The following is a 19,533-nucleotide window of genomic DNA, read 5'->3' on the forward strand; positions in this document are numbered from 1 at the left end:
ACAGAAAGCAACTTCCTTTGCTCGCACAGGGCTTCTGAGCTAGTACTTGTACAATTTTGCGTTCTTGTACTTTAGTATTTCCCATTTCAATCAATTTACTTCTACTCCACCACTGGCTGCTGTTTACATCGCAGCCATGGCGGCGGCGCTCTCTACAGCGGCACGCTCAGGAAACGGTCTATATCAGGGGTCTTCAAGGTTTTCAGGCAAAGGACCCTTAGTTGAAAGAGAGATGAAGCAGGGACCCCCACATTCCATATAGTTTCATCATTTGACAGCACATCAGTGTATTTCCGGATTTATGTCAATTTGTTTTCAGATATTTAACCACTTGAGCCGTCATTACCTAATAAATTTGACCTTTTACTCTGTCTGCTCTTTTCCCCCTCTACACCAAACGTCTTTGCCGGAAATAGCCGATCTATTAGCGATCTAATAGCCGATCTATAGCCTCGCGCTGCGAGACGTTGTGAGCTTGTAGATCTGCTATTTTTGTCTACAGTTCTCAGAATATGGCACTAAGTTTCAAGTTGTTAATATAAAAACTATTGGAAGATTTGGAGGACCCCCTGTAGTAACTCTGAGGACCCCCTAGGGGTCCCGGACCCCCTGTTGAAGACCCCTGGTCTATATGGTCTATATCTATCACAGTACGTCTTTTCCTGGGACTTGGCAAAACGCATAACCAGCATAACATCTATTTAGCAGACTACGGCAGACCTTGTGGAACAACCAAGGCATGGATGTGTGTGTGTGTGTGTGTAATGATAACTAATAACAGATTGATGAAAGAAAAATCACTTTTGACCGCAACAAATAGGGTAAGTAGCAATACGCTTCTGGCTCCACTTTATGCTCAGTGGTTGCGTCCATCATACTTGGTTACAGTAGACTTCAAAGACACATTCACACAATTTGGTGCAATTGTTATTTTCCACCGAAGGGGAAGATATTACGTCTGCGTGTGTGCGTGCGTGCGTGCGTACGTGTGTACGTGCGTACGTGTGTACGTGCATGCGTTTGTGCGTGCGTGCGTGCACATGTGAGCGAGAGAGAGATAACCTTATACCGTATTGTATATAGACAATAGACAGAGAGAGAGTGAGAACACAAGAGACAGGGGAACGAGAGAGAGAGTGACACCAATGTCATTATTGGTGCATGGCTCCTGGTTGAGATTTGTGCTCCGCCGTGCACCCTTTTATAGATTAGAAAAATAGAATAATAACAGCCTAAATGGGGCTTGACACTGTTTGCTCATTCCTATATGCCACTCTACTGTTATTTGCTCTTGTAAGTTCTAGCAGCTAATAGAGCCTTTGATCTCGGCCTGCTCAAAGATTAGCATATAATACGTGTTTAAAAGTTTGGTATAATTGGCCTGCAAAGTATACAAGCACTAAGTGTGTGATAAACCATTTTAGCATTTTAGCTTCAGGGATAATCTCTCTCTCTCGCTCTCTCTCTCTCTCTCTCCCTCTCTCTCTCTCTCTCTCTCTCTCTCTCTCTCTCTCTCAGGGACGTGCAGAGAATGTTAGAGGCAGGGGCCTGAAATTTCCAAAATGGCCTTTTTGGTGGAAGCACCGAAAATAGCAGACCTCCAAGCTCACAATGCGTCGCACTGCAACGCGTTGTGAGCTTGGAGATGGGCTATTTTCGGTGTGTGAGGTGTGGTGTAACGGTTTCTACACAGAGAGGGCAATTCTTTCAACATAAGATGCTGCATTCAAGTTCAGGAGAGTTTGGACAAGGCAATTGGTCTCGAATGCTGCCTTAGGTATGGCATGGAAATGAGGACATTTGCATTTCTTTCGCCATAGTAAAAAGTCTAAAAACTGCATTCATGGTCTGGAGAGGGCACTTTTTACCGACTGATAAAAGGGCAGGGGCTCAAGCCCCCTTTGATGTCTTGATGTGTGCATGTGCCTGCATGCCCTCTTTATTGCTGTCAAGCTGTATTCCCATCTCCTTTCTCCCTCAACTTTACTTTTGATCTCTTCCTCTTCTTCTTCTTTTTCTTCTTCTACTACTTACTGTTCTTGCATTCAGTCGACCTTCCTCCCGTACGCCACCCCCCCACCCACCCATCTGTCTGGTCTGCCCTGTTGTCACGGCGCCGTGGTTTTGATCTGGCCCTTCAATAATGAATGAAAGGGATCCGATTCGTCAATCACTTCAAACCCACCCCGTCCCACAATGACCAAGGTCACCACAGTTGACAGCTGTCAGGGGGATGAGATCTAGCACACACACGCGCGCACACACACACACACACACACACACACACACGCACACGCACACACACACTTTATATACTGCATCTCCCCAGTGCACGTTTACCACACATCTGCACACAAGCCATCTTAACGGCCGTTATGATACTGCACCTGTAGTAGTATTTAGGTTTACGTGTGTTGTCTGGAATGCACTGGTAAAAGAATATGAGAGCTAGAAATGTCCATAGATTGAAAGTCATCATGGAAAATGCCTCAGATGCACAAAAGTGTATTATGGTATGTGTTTTAGAACATCTGAGAAATACGTCTGATTCAAGCTATACTATATACTTTACACTTTTTGAACTTTGAAGTGATGACGTTGCACTGTGTTTTTGGGTCCAGGCAACACCACAGCTACTGTATAGTGTGAGGCTCCCATATCTTCCTCAAAACCACTTCTTTGCTTGCTCGTAGAAGACCTGCTTGTAATTCACCTGAAATGGGGAAACTAAGTAATGTTTATGTCTTCTAAAATGTTGAATGCATAGGTAGTTTAATTACTGTTTGCCAGGGTGAAACAATTATGCTACGATGGAAGCTGGTTGCAACCCGCCCTATAGTATTCGTCCCATCCAGAGATAGTCTCACTTTGAAAGATATGAGACTTTCCTTATGAAAGGGAAGTTATCCCCATGCAGGAGAACAACTGTTTTTAGGGAGGTACTTCATGAGGGCACATTGGAACACCTGGCACTCTTGCGTGTCGTAACATGAAAGCACACAAAACATCCATCCAAACTGGGACAGTTTTGTCACAGCCAAGCGCCACGTTTTTGCTGACTTAAGCCAAAGTGGAGGTAATGAAAGCGCTTGCAGTTCTCATTTAATGGCCCAGCAGGGGGTGCTAATTCCCCTCCTGCCGGCTGCAGAAAAAGGTTCATTCCATCAAAGTGAATGAGAACTTGACCCGACTTTACACTTAACTTACTTAACGTATCCCTTTAATAAACTAAGATGTTTTCAATCATTAGTTTCAGGTCTTATTTCACATGTTTTTGTAAAGTATGGTTCCATACATGTTAACTCAATTAATGCCCATCCCGCGATGACTCGCAAAATATTAAAAGGTGTCTACAGTGCTGATCGTGGAATGACTCGCGAAAAATACTGTATATACAGTAAATGTGGCGCTGGTTACCTTCGGTCCGGTGAATAACCCTGGCATGGGTGAAGTCGCAGATTCATCATCATCGCGCATCCACGTGCACGCAATAGTGATCCCATCCCATAGAAACCAACAGTCTTTCTCATCTTTACAGTCCATTTTCTCCAAAAAACACTTTTGATGCTAAGGATGGCATTGGATTCTCGCTAAAATAGCACAAGCATGAAGGCATCCATCTTAGATCATTGTTTACGTTCGGGACCGGAACTAGTCACGGGTGAATCTTGAACATCGTCAAGTTGGAATTGTGAGATCAATCTACTTCCGGCCTTCAAAATAAGAGACTGGCCGCGAATGGAGCAAACTGCCGGCACTTTGGACAATTAACCATTTCATGTCGGCACCACAAAATCGGTTAACGTATACCTTTTATAAACTAAGATGTTTTCAATCGTTAGTTTCAGGTCTTATTTCACATGTTTTTGTAAATTATGGTTCCATACATACGTTTTAATTGACGATAAAGCAGGGTAAGCTTTCAGGGCTTGTGATTGTATCCACCAAGACCCACCCCTCGCTCGCCTTCACCAATAGCACACCGTTTCCGGTTACACTCACCACAGCCATTTCTAGCTTCTTTTTAGAGGCTTTAAAACGGATGTGTAGCAACCGCTGGGTGAAGTCACGGTCCCTTCGTCCACATGCAGTGTTGTTCCAGTCTATGGTCACACAGCTCCCTCAGAGGCAGCGCTCTCCAGCATGCTTGAACAATCTTTCACAGGCCTTTAGTCCCAGAACCGAGAGAGAAATGGATAAGAAGACAAGAGGACAATTAGAGAGACTGGTCTGGCAGATATGAGAGAGAGAGAGAGAGAGAGAGGGAGAGAGGGAGAGAGAGAGAGAGAGAGACTTTGTCAATCGGAGGTACATTGCCTTGTGTTCATCTTCAGAGATCACACTATTCTGTGTGTGTGTGTGTGTGTGTGCTTCCATGCATGATTGTGTTTGCGTGTGTGTGTGTGTGTGTGTGTGTGTGTGTGTGTGTGTGTGTGTGTGTGTGTGTGTGTGTGTGTGTGTGTGTGTGTGTGTGTGTGTGTGTGTGTGTGTGTGTGTGTGTGATCATGTAGTGTGTGAGGTGACGAGGTCCAGACTGTGCACCATAGACAGTCTTGCATCTTGTGGCCGTCAGGCTCAAGAAGAAGGAATGATCATTATTTCCTAAACCTCTGCTCTAGTCTGTTCCCCCTGGCTCCTCTCCTCTCCTCTCCTCTCCTCTCCTCTCCTCTCCTCTCCTCTCCTCTCCTCTCCTCTCCTCTCATCAGTCCTGCTGTCTGTCCATGAACATAAGCCTCTGTTAGATTCATGAGCTGTGTTTGTGTGTGTTGGGAGTGTTATGCTGTCTCCAAAAGGACACTTGTTTTTAATGAGGGGATTTGAAATGCTTCAATAGAGAGAATAGATGAAGGGAAAAAGGAAAAAAAAGGACAGGAAGAGAATCAAACAGTGGTTGAAAAAAAAACCAAGAAAAAACAAACACTTGATTTGAGCTGTGTGCGTGCGTGCCCGTCAAGTCCCAGGGGATTTGTCCCGCAGTGCGTCTTTGCCTCTTAAATGTCACTGATCACATCCTGCTCAGACCCCTCCCCCCACCCCCACCCGCACGCCGCCCATGGCCCCATGTGACCTCTCCCCGCACCCACAGACAGACAGGCGGGTGGTCTTTCTTGTGTCTTTTAGCCGTCATCATCAGAAGAGCACCCGGGGGAGACGAGAGACCCCGGCACGGTACCCTTTGCAGTTAGTAAAAAGCACATGTACAGAAACAGACGCAGCTAGGCACTTGCTCCCACGCATTGTATCGTTGTTGTCGGGGGGAAACCTTGTATGTCCAAAACCTTTCATTTTGTATCTTTCAAGGCCCATTCCCACTGGGCCAGATAAACAGATAAAACATGTCTGTCTCCATTCAAGTGGATGGTAAGATACTGATAAAAAAAATTCTGCCACAGATATTTTTTATCTGTATCTTACCATCCACTTGAATGAAGACAGATATGTTTTATCTGTTTATCTGGCCCAGTGGGAATCACCCTGGCCACAATATGACTTCCGGTTGGTTCTAGCGGAAGTGGCGGAAGTGCTGTGTTTAACGGAAGTTACGTCATGCATTGTAGTCTTCCGCTGAAATTCTCACAGCGGAAGTTGAACAGTCTCTGCCTGATATTGTCACCAGGCTTTTCTCTTCGCAGATGAGTAAGCCTGGCTACGCGAGGCTAAGTGGGAATGGGCCTTCATTTTGAAAATGATTTAAAGTAGTGAAAATAGACGATCTACAAGCACACAACGCCTCGCGCCGTGAGGCGTTGTGTGCTTGTAGATCTGCTATTTTCACTAGTCTTGTGCGACGGTCTTGCATGATGAAGCAGGGCTCACATTTGAAACTTGGAGATACAAGGTTTCTGCCCCGACAGTGACGATTTACTGTACGTACACACATGCATGCCCGATATACACGCATTCTGTATTACACAAAAACATGTAAGATCGTTTTTTTCCCCTCTCGCAATAAAAGACCTACAGCGATTTCATTACACATACAATATAAAAGTAATGACATTTCAACGTCCCAGCACTCTGACACACACACACACACACACACACACACACACACACACACACACACACACACACACACACACACACACACACACACACACACACACACACACACACAGTTACACTGACATTATGAAATGCCAGAGGCAGCCATAAAGAGACATTTTAAGGCTCCCGTTCGTTTCGGTTCGCCGTTTCAGGACACGGCACGGCCTCGTTTCTGAGCTGTCCGTCAACTGCACATAATTAGAACATGTTACTACTATAGGAAGGGGCTCTCTCTGCGGAGAGAGCATATCTCTGCCGGGCTGGAACTGCCTAGCCAGGTTGGGCTGCCTTGGGTTGCGGAGGGAGCTACAAGACACTGCTACTATACTGTACATCTGTGTACCTTAGCCTGGGTTCCTCTGACTCATGGTCACAGGTTGATGGTTCAAAACACATTCATTATAGAGAGAGTAGCAAGTTGTTACAAGCCAGAGCGGATTGAATTGCTAGATGACAGAGGCTCACACTCCCTGGGTGTGTGTGTGTGTGTGTGTGTGTGTGTGTGTGTGTGTGTGTGTGTGTGTGTGTGTGTGTGTGTGTGTGTGTGTGTGTGTGTGTGTGTGTGTGTGTGTGTGTGTGTGTGTGTGTGTGTGTGTGTGTGTGTGTGTGTGTGTGTGTGTGTGGCATGACTGATTTATTAGTGCATCGATCAATGCACAACAGGTGTGCAGTCACACACAGTCCAATTGGTTTGGACTCAGGCCGGGTGTGACCGCTTAAATCAAACCATCGCCCACATCATAGACATTTGATTTATAAGTGGATATGCGAAAGGTTGCGGAGCATGCAACTTTTCACATTTTGTGGTGTCGGCCCCGCTGGGCAGAAGTGAAAGCGCCTTTGGAGCTGCACTCTTTTAGAGGCCCCTCAACGTGCAATTTCAATTTGGGCTTGATTGGATATCACATACATGATATATAGAATTTTTGTGAGAAATAGGCCCCTGCAATCCCCATCTCCCACTAGAGATGGGGATTGCACTCAGGTCGCACACATTTTGGAAGCCATTTACAGGCACACCGTTTGGAATTTCAACATTTTTCATAAAAACCTGAAGATCCTGTGCGTGCGTGAGTCACGCCTCATGTCACACTCACGCTCCATGGTCTATGACATCAAACATCTATGATGTCAGTTATCTCAATTTTTGGGAAAATATGGCCAATTATTCCACCAAATATTGACCTGGATGAGAAACGGTCTGTAAACAATGACACGGTTTCCAAAGCGAGATTCTAGCGTAACTTCTGTAGCACAAAGAAGGTTTGTCCTGGAGTTATTAGCCAGTATATACACAAAAGGCATCGTGCTATAAAAAATAAATGAAAAAAATTGCAGGAAAAGAATATTATCTTAGTTAGTCTGTTGATCGCTAGAATTCAGTAGTATGAATGAGAAGATAACATACGCTTCTAGCGTAGTAAGCTTCTAGAATAGCGTAGCTATGTAACGTCTGTTGATTCTAGCGATCAACAGACTAACTCGATTATATTCTTTGCTGCTATTTCTTTTTTCAAAGTTGATCCCATGCCAAAGCGCCAGCGCTCGCCCAGCAGTCTGCTTTCTCCCAGGTGGACGCGTGCACGTGCCCATGTGCGCGACCCGCTTCTTGCCCTTAGGGTCGTACTGGTACAAGTGCCACAAGCTACTGCTGTTACTTAGTAGGCCAGGCTAGGTTATTCACCTCCTTGTGTGTGCACACGCGTTTGTGTGCATGTGCACGAGCGAGTACGCGTTCAGCATTGATGGTGCCAGCCATATCTCTCCGGTCTTGACATCTGCCAATCAGAAAGTCATCATGAGCCAGTAGTCTGTCACCTTTTCCCTGACAGCTTGTCACTCAAAGCCTGCGGTAGTTGTGATTGGAGCAGGCAAATCCAAGGGTGAAGAGGTAGTGGTGGATGATTGGCTCTCCAGGGGGTGCCAGGGTGGAGATGAGTCTTGTGGTCTGGGTTTGTTATTCAACATGTTTCATGGTGCCGTGCACTCTGCCATGTCAGAGAGAGAGGGCAGAACAGCAGCATCCCTGGCAGCTGCTGGCCTCCCCAAATCCATGGGTTTAAGTCACTTAGGCCTAGAATTAGTGAATGCTTTAACTGTTGAAAAATAGCAGATATACAAGCTCACAGCGCGGCACCGAGTGCCGCGCTGCGAGCTTGTAGATCTGCTATTTTTGAGAAATCATGAATATTTGTGCATATCTTTGAATATATATATATATATAAGAGAACATTTGTAACTCAAATATTTGCTTCTGGGGGGTCCCTGATACAATATTTTGAGATGGGGGTCCATGGCCAAATACATATCATTTTGGGGGTCCTTCACGTAAAAAGGTTTGAGAACCACTGACATAGTAGCCTCTCAAGAACAGACTAACGAGCGCCAGTTATGTGAAAAGGACCTTTTCTTTGACAATGGCTATAGCCAGATTGTTGACATAGAAACATAGGTTTTTTTCAAAAAACCTTAGAAGGATTCAAACGACACTTATAGAATCGGGTCAAAATTCAAATTTTCACGATTTTCTAAAAATAGCAGATCTACAAGCTCGCAGCGCGGCACTCGGTGCCGCGCTGTGAGCTTGTACATCTGCTATTTCTCAATAGTTAAAGCATAAAATAATAATATGCAATAATGTGTATACCCAGTCTAAATGGGTTTAAATCCTCATGTGTCCCTCGGCCCCCTCTCAGTCACGCTCGCCTCTCCCACCACGTCTGACAAGAGCCCCCCGCCAGGGAGGAGGAGGACGGTGTTCTCTCACCTCGAGTACAGCGAGAGCTTAATTTCCTCGCGGCCGGCGGGAGAGCCTCGTTGGCTCAGCGGCGGTTCACTTCAGCTCCGCTCAACCGCAGCGCAGGCCCGTCGAGATGAGCCGTCGAGAACCCCGTGTCATGAGGACGGGAAGAGGGAGGCTAACGCAGACCTCTTTTGATCGCGTCTCGATCAAACGCCTGTGGTTGAGCACTTATCCGGCGAAAGCCGGGGCGTGTGCTTTGTTCAACAGGCCGGCCCAATTAGACCTCTGAGTGCGGGCGTGGGTGTGTTTGTGAGCCTGTGATGCCGCGTGTTTTAAGTGTGTGCGCGTGGAGATGAAACAGGGGGGGACACGTTGTCAGTTTCCCTTTGAAATATTTGTCAACATCGGCAGCGCGGAAAGAGCTGCAGCTGAGAGCACGACACCGTGTGCCTTAACCCTGAAGTTAAATGTATAATCCATCCCTCGGTAGCGTTAGGCTTAGCTCCAGAGCAGACACACACTTAATGAATGTTAAGTGAATTAACCATTATGTGTTCGTTTGGACTTGTTTCTTGATTTGCAGCAACAACGCCACCAACTCATTCCCCCCCACCCTTGCGCTCCCCACCCGCTATTGTCAATCCAATTAAGAGTTTTTTAAATGGCTGTTGAAACAAGCACACACAGGCAGACTTATTAGATTAAAAGAGGGAATAAAACTCATTTACACGCTGTAATCAAATAGACACACTGTCACCGCAGAGGAAACTGCTTAGCCGTGCAACTTCCTCTCAATTATTCATAGAAAACTAATTTCATATGAAAATAGATTGATTTAGGGATTTTATTTCGCCTTCAAACTCATCTTTTAAAGCGCTGTTGTTGTGGTCGGGCTTGTGTGTGTGTGCGTGTGTGCGTGTGTGTGCCGCGCGCGTGTGTGTGTGTGTGCCTGCGTGCGCGCGCGCGCGTGTGTGTGTGTTTGCGCGTGGCACATGCGTGTGTGTGTGCGTGTGTGTGTGTGTGTGTGTATGTGTGCGCGTGTGTGTGTGATCAGTATTCATAGGCTCTAGTCTGTTCTGTCAGCCCTGTCTCACAGTAGGGGTTGAGCTCTACGAAGATAAAGTGAGTTTTCAGCAGCGAGTGACCCTAATTCTGACCCTACACAAACTCGTGCACAGACATACATACATGTATGTATGTATGCACACGCACACTATAAGATCCATACATTTCTAACTCTCAGTTGCTCCTTACCTCCCATTTGAAATGCTTTCTCTCTTTCTCTCTCTCACTAACATACGAGTGTGTTCACACACACACACACACACAGTCACACATGCACACGCACACACACACACACACACACACACGCACACACACGCACACACACACACACACACACACACACACACACACACACACACACACACACACACACACGTGCACACGCACATACAGTCACTAAACAGACTTGCCACATCTGTTGCAGTAGAATGTAACATGAATGCTGGTTTTCTGTAGTGCTCTGCACTGAGGCTAATAATCTTTATTGGTCTTAAAAAAAGGAATTTAAGATTCTAGCCACACACGCACGCACGCACGCACGCACGCACGCACGCACGCACGCACGCACGCACGCACGCACGCACGCACGCACGCACGCACGCACGCACGCACGCACGCACGCACGCACGCACGCACGCACGGCGCACGCACGCACGCACGCACGCACGCATGCGCACACACACACACACACACACACACACACACACACACACACACACACACACACACACACACACACACACACAGAAAGTGCACAGAGAGAAAGTTGAAGCGGAGAAGAGATGGGATCATGGTGGATTATCAACCCTGGAGCTGTAACCCCTCTCTCTCTCCTCTCCTCTCCTCTCCTCTCCTCTCCTTTCTCTCTCTCTCTCTCCCTCTCTCTTTTCTACCTATCACAGCATTCATCTCGCCGGCAAATTGAATTCCTCTCACAATCTGCCTATAAGCAGATCCCTGAGACACACTTACAGTATGGGATGTGTGTGTGTGTGTGTGTGTGTGTGTGTGTGTGTGTGTGTGTGTGTGTGTGTGTGTGTGTGTGTGTGTGTGTGTGTGTGTGTGTGTGTGTGTGTGTGTGTGTGTGTGTGTGTGTGTGTGTGTGTGTGTGTGTGTGTGCGCGTGCGCAGTGCACTTGAGTTGGCTGCGTGCACGTGACCACCCTGTCACTTTTGGAGGCCAATCTCTCTGTTAGGCCTGAGTCCTGAGTGAAAGAGACAGAATGTCAGCCTTGAGGAGAGAGAGACAGAGAGAGAGACAGAGAGATAGAGAGGGTGGTGTGTGTACGGGGTAGTATGGTGTATAGCAGTGGTTCTCAAACGTTTTCATGTCAAGGACCCCCACATTGACACTTATTAGGACCCCCATTTGAAAAGCCATGCCAGGGACCCCCATAGAGAAGATTTTCATGGCTCTAGCAGTGATTCTCAACCATTTTTATTTCAAGGACTCCCAGTTTGACATGCAGTAGGCTACGGACCCCCATATAGGCCTATTGGTATTTCTATCTCTCAGACCCCAATTTATATTATAAAATCAATGTTAATTTAAGTGTACTGTACAAATGAAACCAAATCCATTTACGGGTCCATTTGGTTCCATTTGTACACTCTCAGAGTTACAACCACATAAGGGTCCATTTGGTTCCTAACTATCATGTAGCTGGGGACCCCCTGGAACCCCCTCAAGGACCCCTGGGGGTCCCCGGACCGCCTGAAGGCTGGGGGCGACATCAGGACTTCAGAGCACGTAGTTGGCATATCCGACGACTGTAAATGCATTGATTTGCATATTAATCACTAAAATGTTTTTTTTTTTTTTTTTTTTTTACACACAAACCAACGACTGGAATGCTTAATTTATACTCTATTGCACCATGGTGTCACTTTCATTCAAGAAGTGATCTTCACGCTAAAATGCTTCACACCTCACCAGAGCATCCAGTGCATGACAGGAATACAGAGGTCCAATAATGAGGCACACACTGCTAAAATTACAACTGTTATCAAAAAATAAAAACACGATAAATTTGATCAAGGGTCTTCAACAGGGGGTCCGGGACCCCTAGAGGGTCCTGAGTTACTACAGGGGGACCCCAAAATCTGCGTGATGCTGAACCCTAGTGTCCATATTTGGAGAACTTAAGCCAAAAATAGCCGATCTACAAGCTCACAACTCCAAACAGGTTTGCTGAAGAGGGGGGGAAAGAGCAGACTAAGTACAGAGTGAAAGGTCAAGTTTATTATGTATTGACGCTTCAAGTGGTTAAATATCTGAAAACACAAATTGACATGAATCTAAAATACACTGATGACGATTGTGCTGTCAAACGATGAAACTATATGGAATCTATGAAAAGGTTGTGGGGATCCTTGGCCTGAAAACGTTGAAGACCCCTGATCCCCTTAGATACATATCATTTGATGCACATGGCAGTGACAGAAGTTAGTTGGCGAGCTAGCTTACTGTTATGATGAACCGAGGGAATGCTGTTGCGGTTTCTTTATGTTCTGTTGCATTGTGGGAGGAACTGTAGTTGCTGTAGGCAGCTGCCTTGGTCTTATACTGTAGTCCCTCGTAATTATAGTAAGAAAACTACTATTTGGTGGGTTTATTCCTTTGACACATACAAAGTAAACATCTTTCCGTGATACGATCAAAACACTTTTGTCAATAAATGTTAAATTGCAAAAAGTCAAAAGGTTGCATTTTTTATGATTTTTTTTTGTGACCTTCGCACACCCGGTTCCTCTCAAGCAGGTGCGTACAGTCTGAAGAAGGTCTCTCGACCGAAATGTCGCTTTATTAAAAACTCTTGAACTTGCAAGTGGCAGTGTGCGGGCTGGTCTCTTTAATTACATTTCTTTTTTTTTTGTCATTAGTTTTTACTAATCGATTGCCGGAAAAAAATATAAAATGTTCATCGCTGGCCTATCTGACAGATAGGTGGACTCCAGGCACAGAAACAGACAAAAAGCACACAACATACAGACAGATGCTGAACAGCTGTGGAGTAGTGGATGACAGACAGACAGACAGACAGACAGGGTGACGAGAGAAAGAGAGAGAGACAGACACAAAGTCGTGGAGTGGAACACTCTTAGCTGGCCTTGTTCTTCTCTTAGCTGAGATGTACTCTGTGTGTGTGTGTGTGTGTGCGACTGTGCGTGTGTGTGTGCATGTGTGTTTGTTTTAGTCTCTAATGGACCCCCTCAGCTGACGAATAGGGGGAAGAGAGAGAGAGAGGAGAGGAGCAGAGGAGTGGGAACAGCTGGTTAATGGAAGCTGAAGGGCAGTGGGGGGGTGTTGTCCTAATGGACCAGATGAAGACAGACACATGACATCACACTAGCTGCCTACCGCCTGTGTGTGTGTGTGTGTGTGTGTGTGTGTGTGTGTGTGTGTGTGTGTGTGTGTGTGTGTGTGTGTGTGTGTGTGTGTGTGTGTGTGTGTGTGTGTGTGTGTGTGTGTGTGTGTGTGTGTGTGTGTGTGTGTTTGTGCGTGTTTAGAGATGGCAAGTGTCGAGTGTTGCCTCTGTCTCTCTGTCTCTCTCTCTCTCTCTCACACACACACACACACACACACACACACACACACACACACACACACACACACACACACACACACACACACACACACACACACACACACACACACACACACAGGCAGTAGTGAGTTATAGTTGTATTCAGCAGTGAGAGAGATTGGAGTCCTGGCAAAGCCAAGCTTCATCTGGAGAAACAGGAATATTCCAAATAAATCCTTGTTCACACACACACACACACACACACACACACACACACACACACACACACACACACACACACACACACACACACACACACACACACACACACACACACACACACACACACACTCCTTTATAAATCCTTGTTAGACAGAACGCTTCCCTCTGCTGCACCCAGCAGAAGACCATCAATCTAGAGAGAGATGGAGAAAGAGAGAGAGAGGGAGAGGGAGAGGGAGAGAGAAAGAGGGGAAGAACAGGTGAGTGAGGCTCTGGTACCAGGATGAAAGAGGGAGAGAACGGAGGACGAGGACGAGAGAGAGAGGAGTGATTGAGGGAAGAGAGGCGAGTGCAGAGGAGGTGAGAGAACAAAGGAGAAGATGAAGGGTCGAGACAATTCAGGAGACGGAGCGGGGCAGACAGCAGGAGGAGAGAGAGGGGGGGGGGGGGAGGGGGAGAGAGAGGGGGGGAGAGGGGGAGAGAGAGGGGGGGAGAGGGGGAGAGAGAAGCAAGAAGAGAGAGAGAGAGACGTACTGTATAGGGCGAGGGTGAAGCTCAGAATTATAGAGCTGTCCATACTGTAGCTAGCAGATAAACCTGTCCCTGTATCCAAGCTCTGTGTGTGTGTGTGTGTGTGTGTGTGTGTGTGTGTGTGTGTGTGTGCGTGTGCGTGTGCGTGTGTGTGTGTGTGTGTGCGCGTGCGTGCATGAGTGGCGTGCATGAGTGTGATGGATGGTTTTGATCAAGAGAACCTAAATAAATCTCACTGTGTCAACGACTCAACCACAACCCACGCCCCTGCCACCCTCCCTCCCTCCTTTTTAACGGGTGGGAGGGGGGTGTCACACCCAGCTGACAGAGCCTCGACTCGTCAGTCCAGTTGTACGTGCTCTCCAACCGATGGACCTTTTTCAAGCGGCCATTTTGACGAGCTGCTGATGGTGTTAACATTGTTTGTGGATGTGTTTTGTTTAGATGTTACTGTGTGCCAGCATGGACGGCTGTCGCGCGGTTACCTGTGTTATCTTTTTTAGCCCAAGCTTTTTGCAGTACATCTTCTGTGCTGTTTACATTTTTTTTTGGACTAATGAAGTATTTAATATTCACCCACAATTGACGTTAAATTACCTTAAGCTGTGTCTACATTGTAGAAATGTTCTGCAGCGGCTTTGTCGAAAAAACGAAACAAAACATGTTTTAAAGACGACACAAAACTGCCACATCAAAGTTGGTTTGGTAATAAATACTATTCAAAGGGACTGGTTGCCCAGGATTAGGACCCTGCGCACAGTGCGCAGTGGTGTCCAGTGAGAACTTAACCGAGATGCCAACCTTCATGCTTATGAGATATCTGGGTTGTAAGGCCAGATATCCCGACTGTTATGGAAGACTGTGGGCTCTCTCTGTGAGAGCTGGCTAATGAATGCCATTTATACTACAGTATAAGAGTCGTGTCGGCGTAGAGCTTCTGCTAGCATCTAAATTCAGGGCGTGATGGCCACTCTTATATAGTGCTCATCTGTGTACTGTGTGACATCAGAACATACTGATCTCAGCAGCTAGATGTCTTTGCCCGTTCCATATATGGGGCTTTCTCCATATATGAAGGTATCTCATCCAGGTCCAAATATGGAGCTTGTAAGGTCAGACTCAGTGAGATGCGTCGGGTATCTCCATATATGGAGTATCTCTAGGATCCATTGGAGTTAGGAGGTTTTGTCAGAAGAGTTTTTTAATACTTTTCATAGAGTCAATATTTGTAAAACCCCACACACAGACGTAAAGGGTTCAATAGCACTTAAAGAAATAGAGATAGATGGTTTCTGCCTGACAGCGACGATATACAATGTTCAAATATACCATATAGGGATGGACATCGGTATCGGCCAATATCAAAAATCGGCAGGTATTATATCAAACCGGCCGAATCGGTGACCGGCAGGTCACTGACATAAATACCGGTTTTATGCCGATTGTGTCATGTGTTATGGCACTGCACAGCATGATGCTCTGGTCCTGTGACTAAAGTAAACATTAGCAAGTAGCAGCCAGTCTACTTAGTGGCTGCCTACAGAATACAGATGGTGCTGATTACCTTTGCAATGTAAGGATATATTCCATAATCCTGTGTCAATGTCGTCTCCAAAAAGAAGGGGAAAAAAGCATGCGTCACCTGCTTTCCTCCTGCCTAGTCCAGACGGTCATATTAGACTGGATATTGTCTGTGATTTTGGATATTGTACTATTGTGATTGATTTGGCATTAGTGTTCTAGCTTATTGGTACTCAAATTGAAGTATGTTTTGTAGGCCTACTTGGCCTGAAAAAAAGGGTATTGGAGCAACCCTATTTTCTAGTTCTTAGCTAAAGAAATTGGTATCGGAAAAATCGGTTTTGGCAGGTCAGACCTTCATAAAACCGGTGGATCGGTATCGGCCAAGAATTTTGCAATCGGTCCATCTCTAATACCATACAGTACACGGTTAAAAATAGCACAAAATGGGTATACAGAAGGCATAAATGCACTCAGAGTGGTCCCCTGGGTGCTCTTCAATGGCTGCTCACTACTTAATCATTGATGGGTCAAATACAGAGGAATGTCCCAATAGAGTACATCTTCATTTCATATAGAGCTGGGGTGCCACTGGTCTAGTGGTTAAAGCGCAAATGCAGCCTGACAGTGATTGACAGGTTTGAGTCCAGAGACCGATGACCTTTGCTGCATGTACGGTACATAACTCCCTCTCTCTCCCTGTTTCTTCTCTCTCTCTACTTTGTACTATCAATAAACACTGAAAAGGCCAAAAACATATCAAAGGAAAACAAAAAAAGGATTTGTTCTGTAGGAGCCTAGATTGTTTTTATTATTCAAAAACTAACATTACTCAGCTGTACATGCGCATAAAGTTTGGTATATTGTATACACCAATTGCATTATTTTCCCTTTAACTGAATGTGTGAAATGTGAATGGTACCTTTGACACAGTAATTCACTTGGTTTTACATTAATGTATGTAATACACCCAATGAAATGTAAGTGATTCCAGTCACCTTCATAAACCGCCTCCACCAACCAAAAAAAAAAAAAAAAAAAAAAAAGAATCACTTACCATACCTTTAATAGACAGGAATGAGGCTCAACACGTGTCCAGTTGTGCCAAGTGTGAATGGTACAGATTTTTATTTGAAACTTCAAATAAACCTTTCTTTTTCCCCCTTTCTCTCTCTCTCTTTCTCAGAGGTGGCCCCCTACCTGCGTGGAGGTATGCCAGCGCAGCAGGTGGTGCTGGAGGGGAACAGGCTGGTGCTGACCTGCCTGGTTGGAGGCAGCTGGCCTCTCCAGTACTCCTGGAGCCTCAACAACAGCCTCATCACTGAATGGTCGCCTCAATATAGGTGAGTTCAAACCCTACCTCCCCTGCGATTCGCATTCTATCTCTTGTGTGTCTTTGTCTGTATGTTTGTCTTATTGTCCATCTGTCCTCTAATCCATAGTGTCTCATATGCAAGAGTCTAAGGGCTACAGGATAACTATGATCTCTGCCCTGTGCTCTTGGTAAACTACTGTACCACTGACCTGAAGTGTTATTGTGCTTCTCCCCATGATATCATGCACATAAAGCATAATGTCACTGTTGGGTAGAAATCTCTTAAGTAAAGCCCTACTTCACCATACAAAAGTGTCACACTCATGGTGCGAGGCATTGTGTGCTTGTAGATAGGCTAGTATTTTCATTATTTAAAAAAAGAAATATATATATATCAGGCCTGGAATTTCGTCATTTTAGGGGCAAGGCCAGTTGGCCTTTAGTGTTGTCAACTTTTTGAGGGCACAAAGGCCAAGTGCCAGGGCAGGAAGGCCATCAATTAAAACAATGATTTTAAGTCCACGCCAGTCATAATTAATTTAGCTTAAACATTAAGGAAGATTACATTTTTAATTAGGCTAATGTAGTACCTTTCAATTAAATAAATATCAAAAAGCTGTTTATTTATGTTTTTCCATGTGCAGCGGTGTAAAGTAACTAAGTACATTTAATTAAGTATTGTACTTAATTTGTTATTGTAATTTTGAATAACCTTTAGTTACTAGTTACTTTGTATATATAAATTATAATATTATTATATACATGAACCACTTTAGCCCTATTTAGGCTGTTTTTCAAAAGCTGTAGGATCAAAACTAATTTATTTTATTACATAAATTTAACTTAAACATGTTGACAACAGTCCTTATTAATCATAAAAACTAATTCAGTATCACACATTGCTTTTTCTTAGTTTCCTAGGCCAATTACCAAAAAGCAGACCATTTTATCTGACTTCACCCTATACTTTGCGCTTCCAAAGTGTCCCAATTTATCTGACCTCACCCTATTGTTTTACACGTAAGTTACAGCGTAGCCTACTTTGCGCTTCATTGCAGAGCTGCTGCTGTACAGTCTCAGTCTTCATTTGGATCAACGGATTTATAATCTTTTCTTTCTTGCACAAACATGTGATTTAAAGGGGAGCTTTAGCAACACAGAGCACATTGGATATACAGCTCGTTTTGTGTTGACGGCACGGCACTCACAGCAGGCAGCGGCTTGAAAAAAAAAGAAAGAGAGAGAGAGAAAAACTTTCACTCTCTTGCTTGGACACAACGGGAGACAAATATGTGTCCGTCCATGCAGTGAGCAACTGGAAAGCTGGCGTCTCATATTATCAAAACTAACTAGCAGAGCACACAGGTGCAGCCAATGACAGTGTGACGTTAATGCACATTGTCGTGAAATACAGACATATAGCAGCAGAGCTCCGTTTGAAGGCATTCGTTCGCACATCCGGATTTATTCAACAGGCTGCGTTAGATTTAACTCCCGTTTAGCCCGGTGATGCTTTTGTGTTGTATAAACACTGTGTCGCGGGACTCCGGCGGCTGCTACGAGCATAAATCGAATCTACTACTGGTCATATAAGCAGCTCAACCAATCAGGCACTGCTGTCACCGTAATGACTGGAAAATCGCGCAGATGGAAAACGGTGAAATGAAGTTAACGGACTGCTGTGGGCGCCGGGGCACCACGGCCACTGTGGCCGTTAAGGCATGTAATTTTTCGAGGGGCACACGGCCAAAGAGAGGGGCAACGACGGCCATGGCCGTCGTGGCCGCCGTGAATTTCCTGCCCTGATATATATATATAAATACAAAAGGAACGGTTTTGGACGTACACGGTTTGCAACCAACAACAACGATAACCATCAACAATGTCTGGTCTCCTAATTGCCTCATCGATTACTGATTGATTCCACGCCACTCATGCACCTCCATCCATAAACAGCCACTCGTCCATATCCGTCCATCTGACTTGTTTGTCTTTGTCTTTCCGTGTGTCCATCCGCCCTTCCCTGTGGCCGGCCGCTCCCTGCCCAGTGTCACACTGTCCCACTGTCCCAGACACATCTGGTCTGTCTGTCCGTCCTTTATTATCAATACACGTCCCTCCACCTGTCTGTCCCCTGTCCCTTTGGGGGCGGGGCAGAGCTGCCTGTGATGGAGTGTGTGGTTACGGAAGGTCATAACATTTAGACACTGGAGGCAAAGTGAGATTAATAATTACATGAACACCATGAATATACATACGACCTGCATGAGGCGGAGAAGATGAGATCAATATGTCTGTCTCTCCCACTCTCTCTCTCTCTCTCTCTCTCTCTCTCTCTTCTGACACACACACACACACATGCACACGCACAGAAAACGGTATGAGGAGGACACACACATTGAAGGCACAGTTTCCAGCCTCAATCGCGTAGGTTTTCACAATACAAAACAGGGCTATAATTTTATTCGTTTCCACATTACAACAATTTAGCCTATTTAACAGAGGTTGTCTGTGCATCCTAATGTGCACCTATTACATTAATGACGGTAATTACAAAGGAGT

The 19,533-nt window shown here is 45.5% G+C and overlaps 1 protein-coding gene across 1 annotated transcript in view; it reads left to right on the forward strand.

Annotated features, from left to right (window-relative positions):
* The window catches only part of LOC308282129 (protein sidekick-1-like), a gene marked incomplete at both ends in the record, with an annotated part of 370,021 nt that overhangs the window by 134,102 nt on the left and 216,386 nt on the right, over nucleotides 1-19,533 (forward strand). Inside the window, one exon of the mRNA XM_080722473.1 lies at nucleotides 16,843-16,999. Coding sequence (XP_080578599.1) covers nucleotides 16,843-16,999 — 157 coding nt within the window. The remainder of the gene's footprint in view (nucleotides 1-16,842; nucleotides 17,000-19,533) is intronic.

The sequence above is a fragment of the Nannobrachium achirus genome, assembly GCF_963921795.1.
Source record: "Nannobrachium achirus genome assembly, chromosome: 3".
Taxonomy (NCBI): domain Eukaryota; kingdom Metazoa; phylum Chordata; class Actinopteri; order Myctophiformes; family Myctophidae; genus Nannobrachium; species Nannobrachium achirus.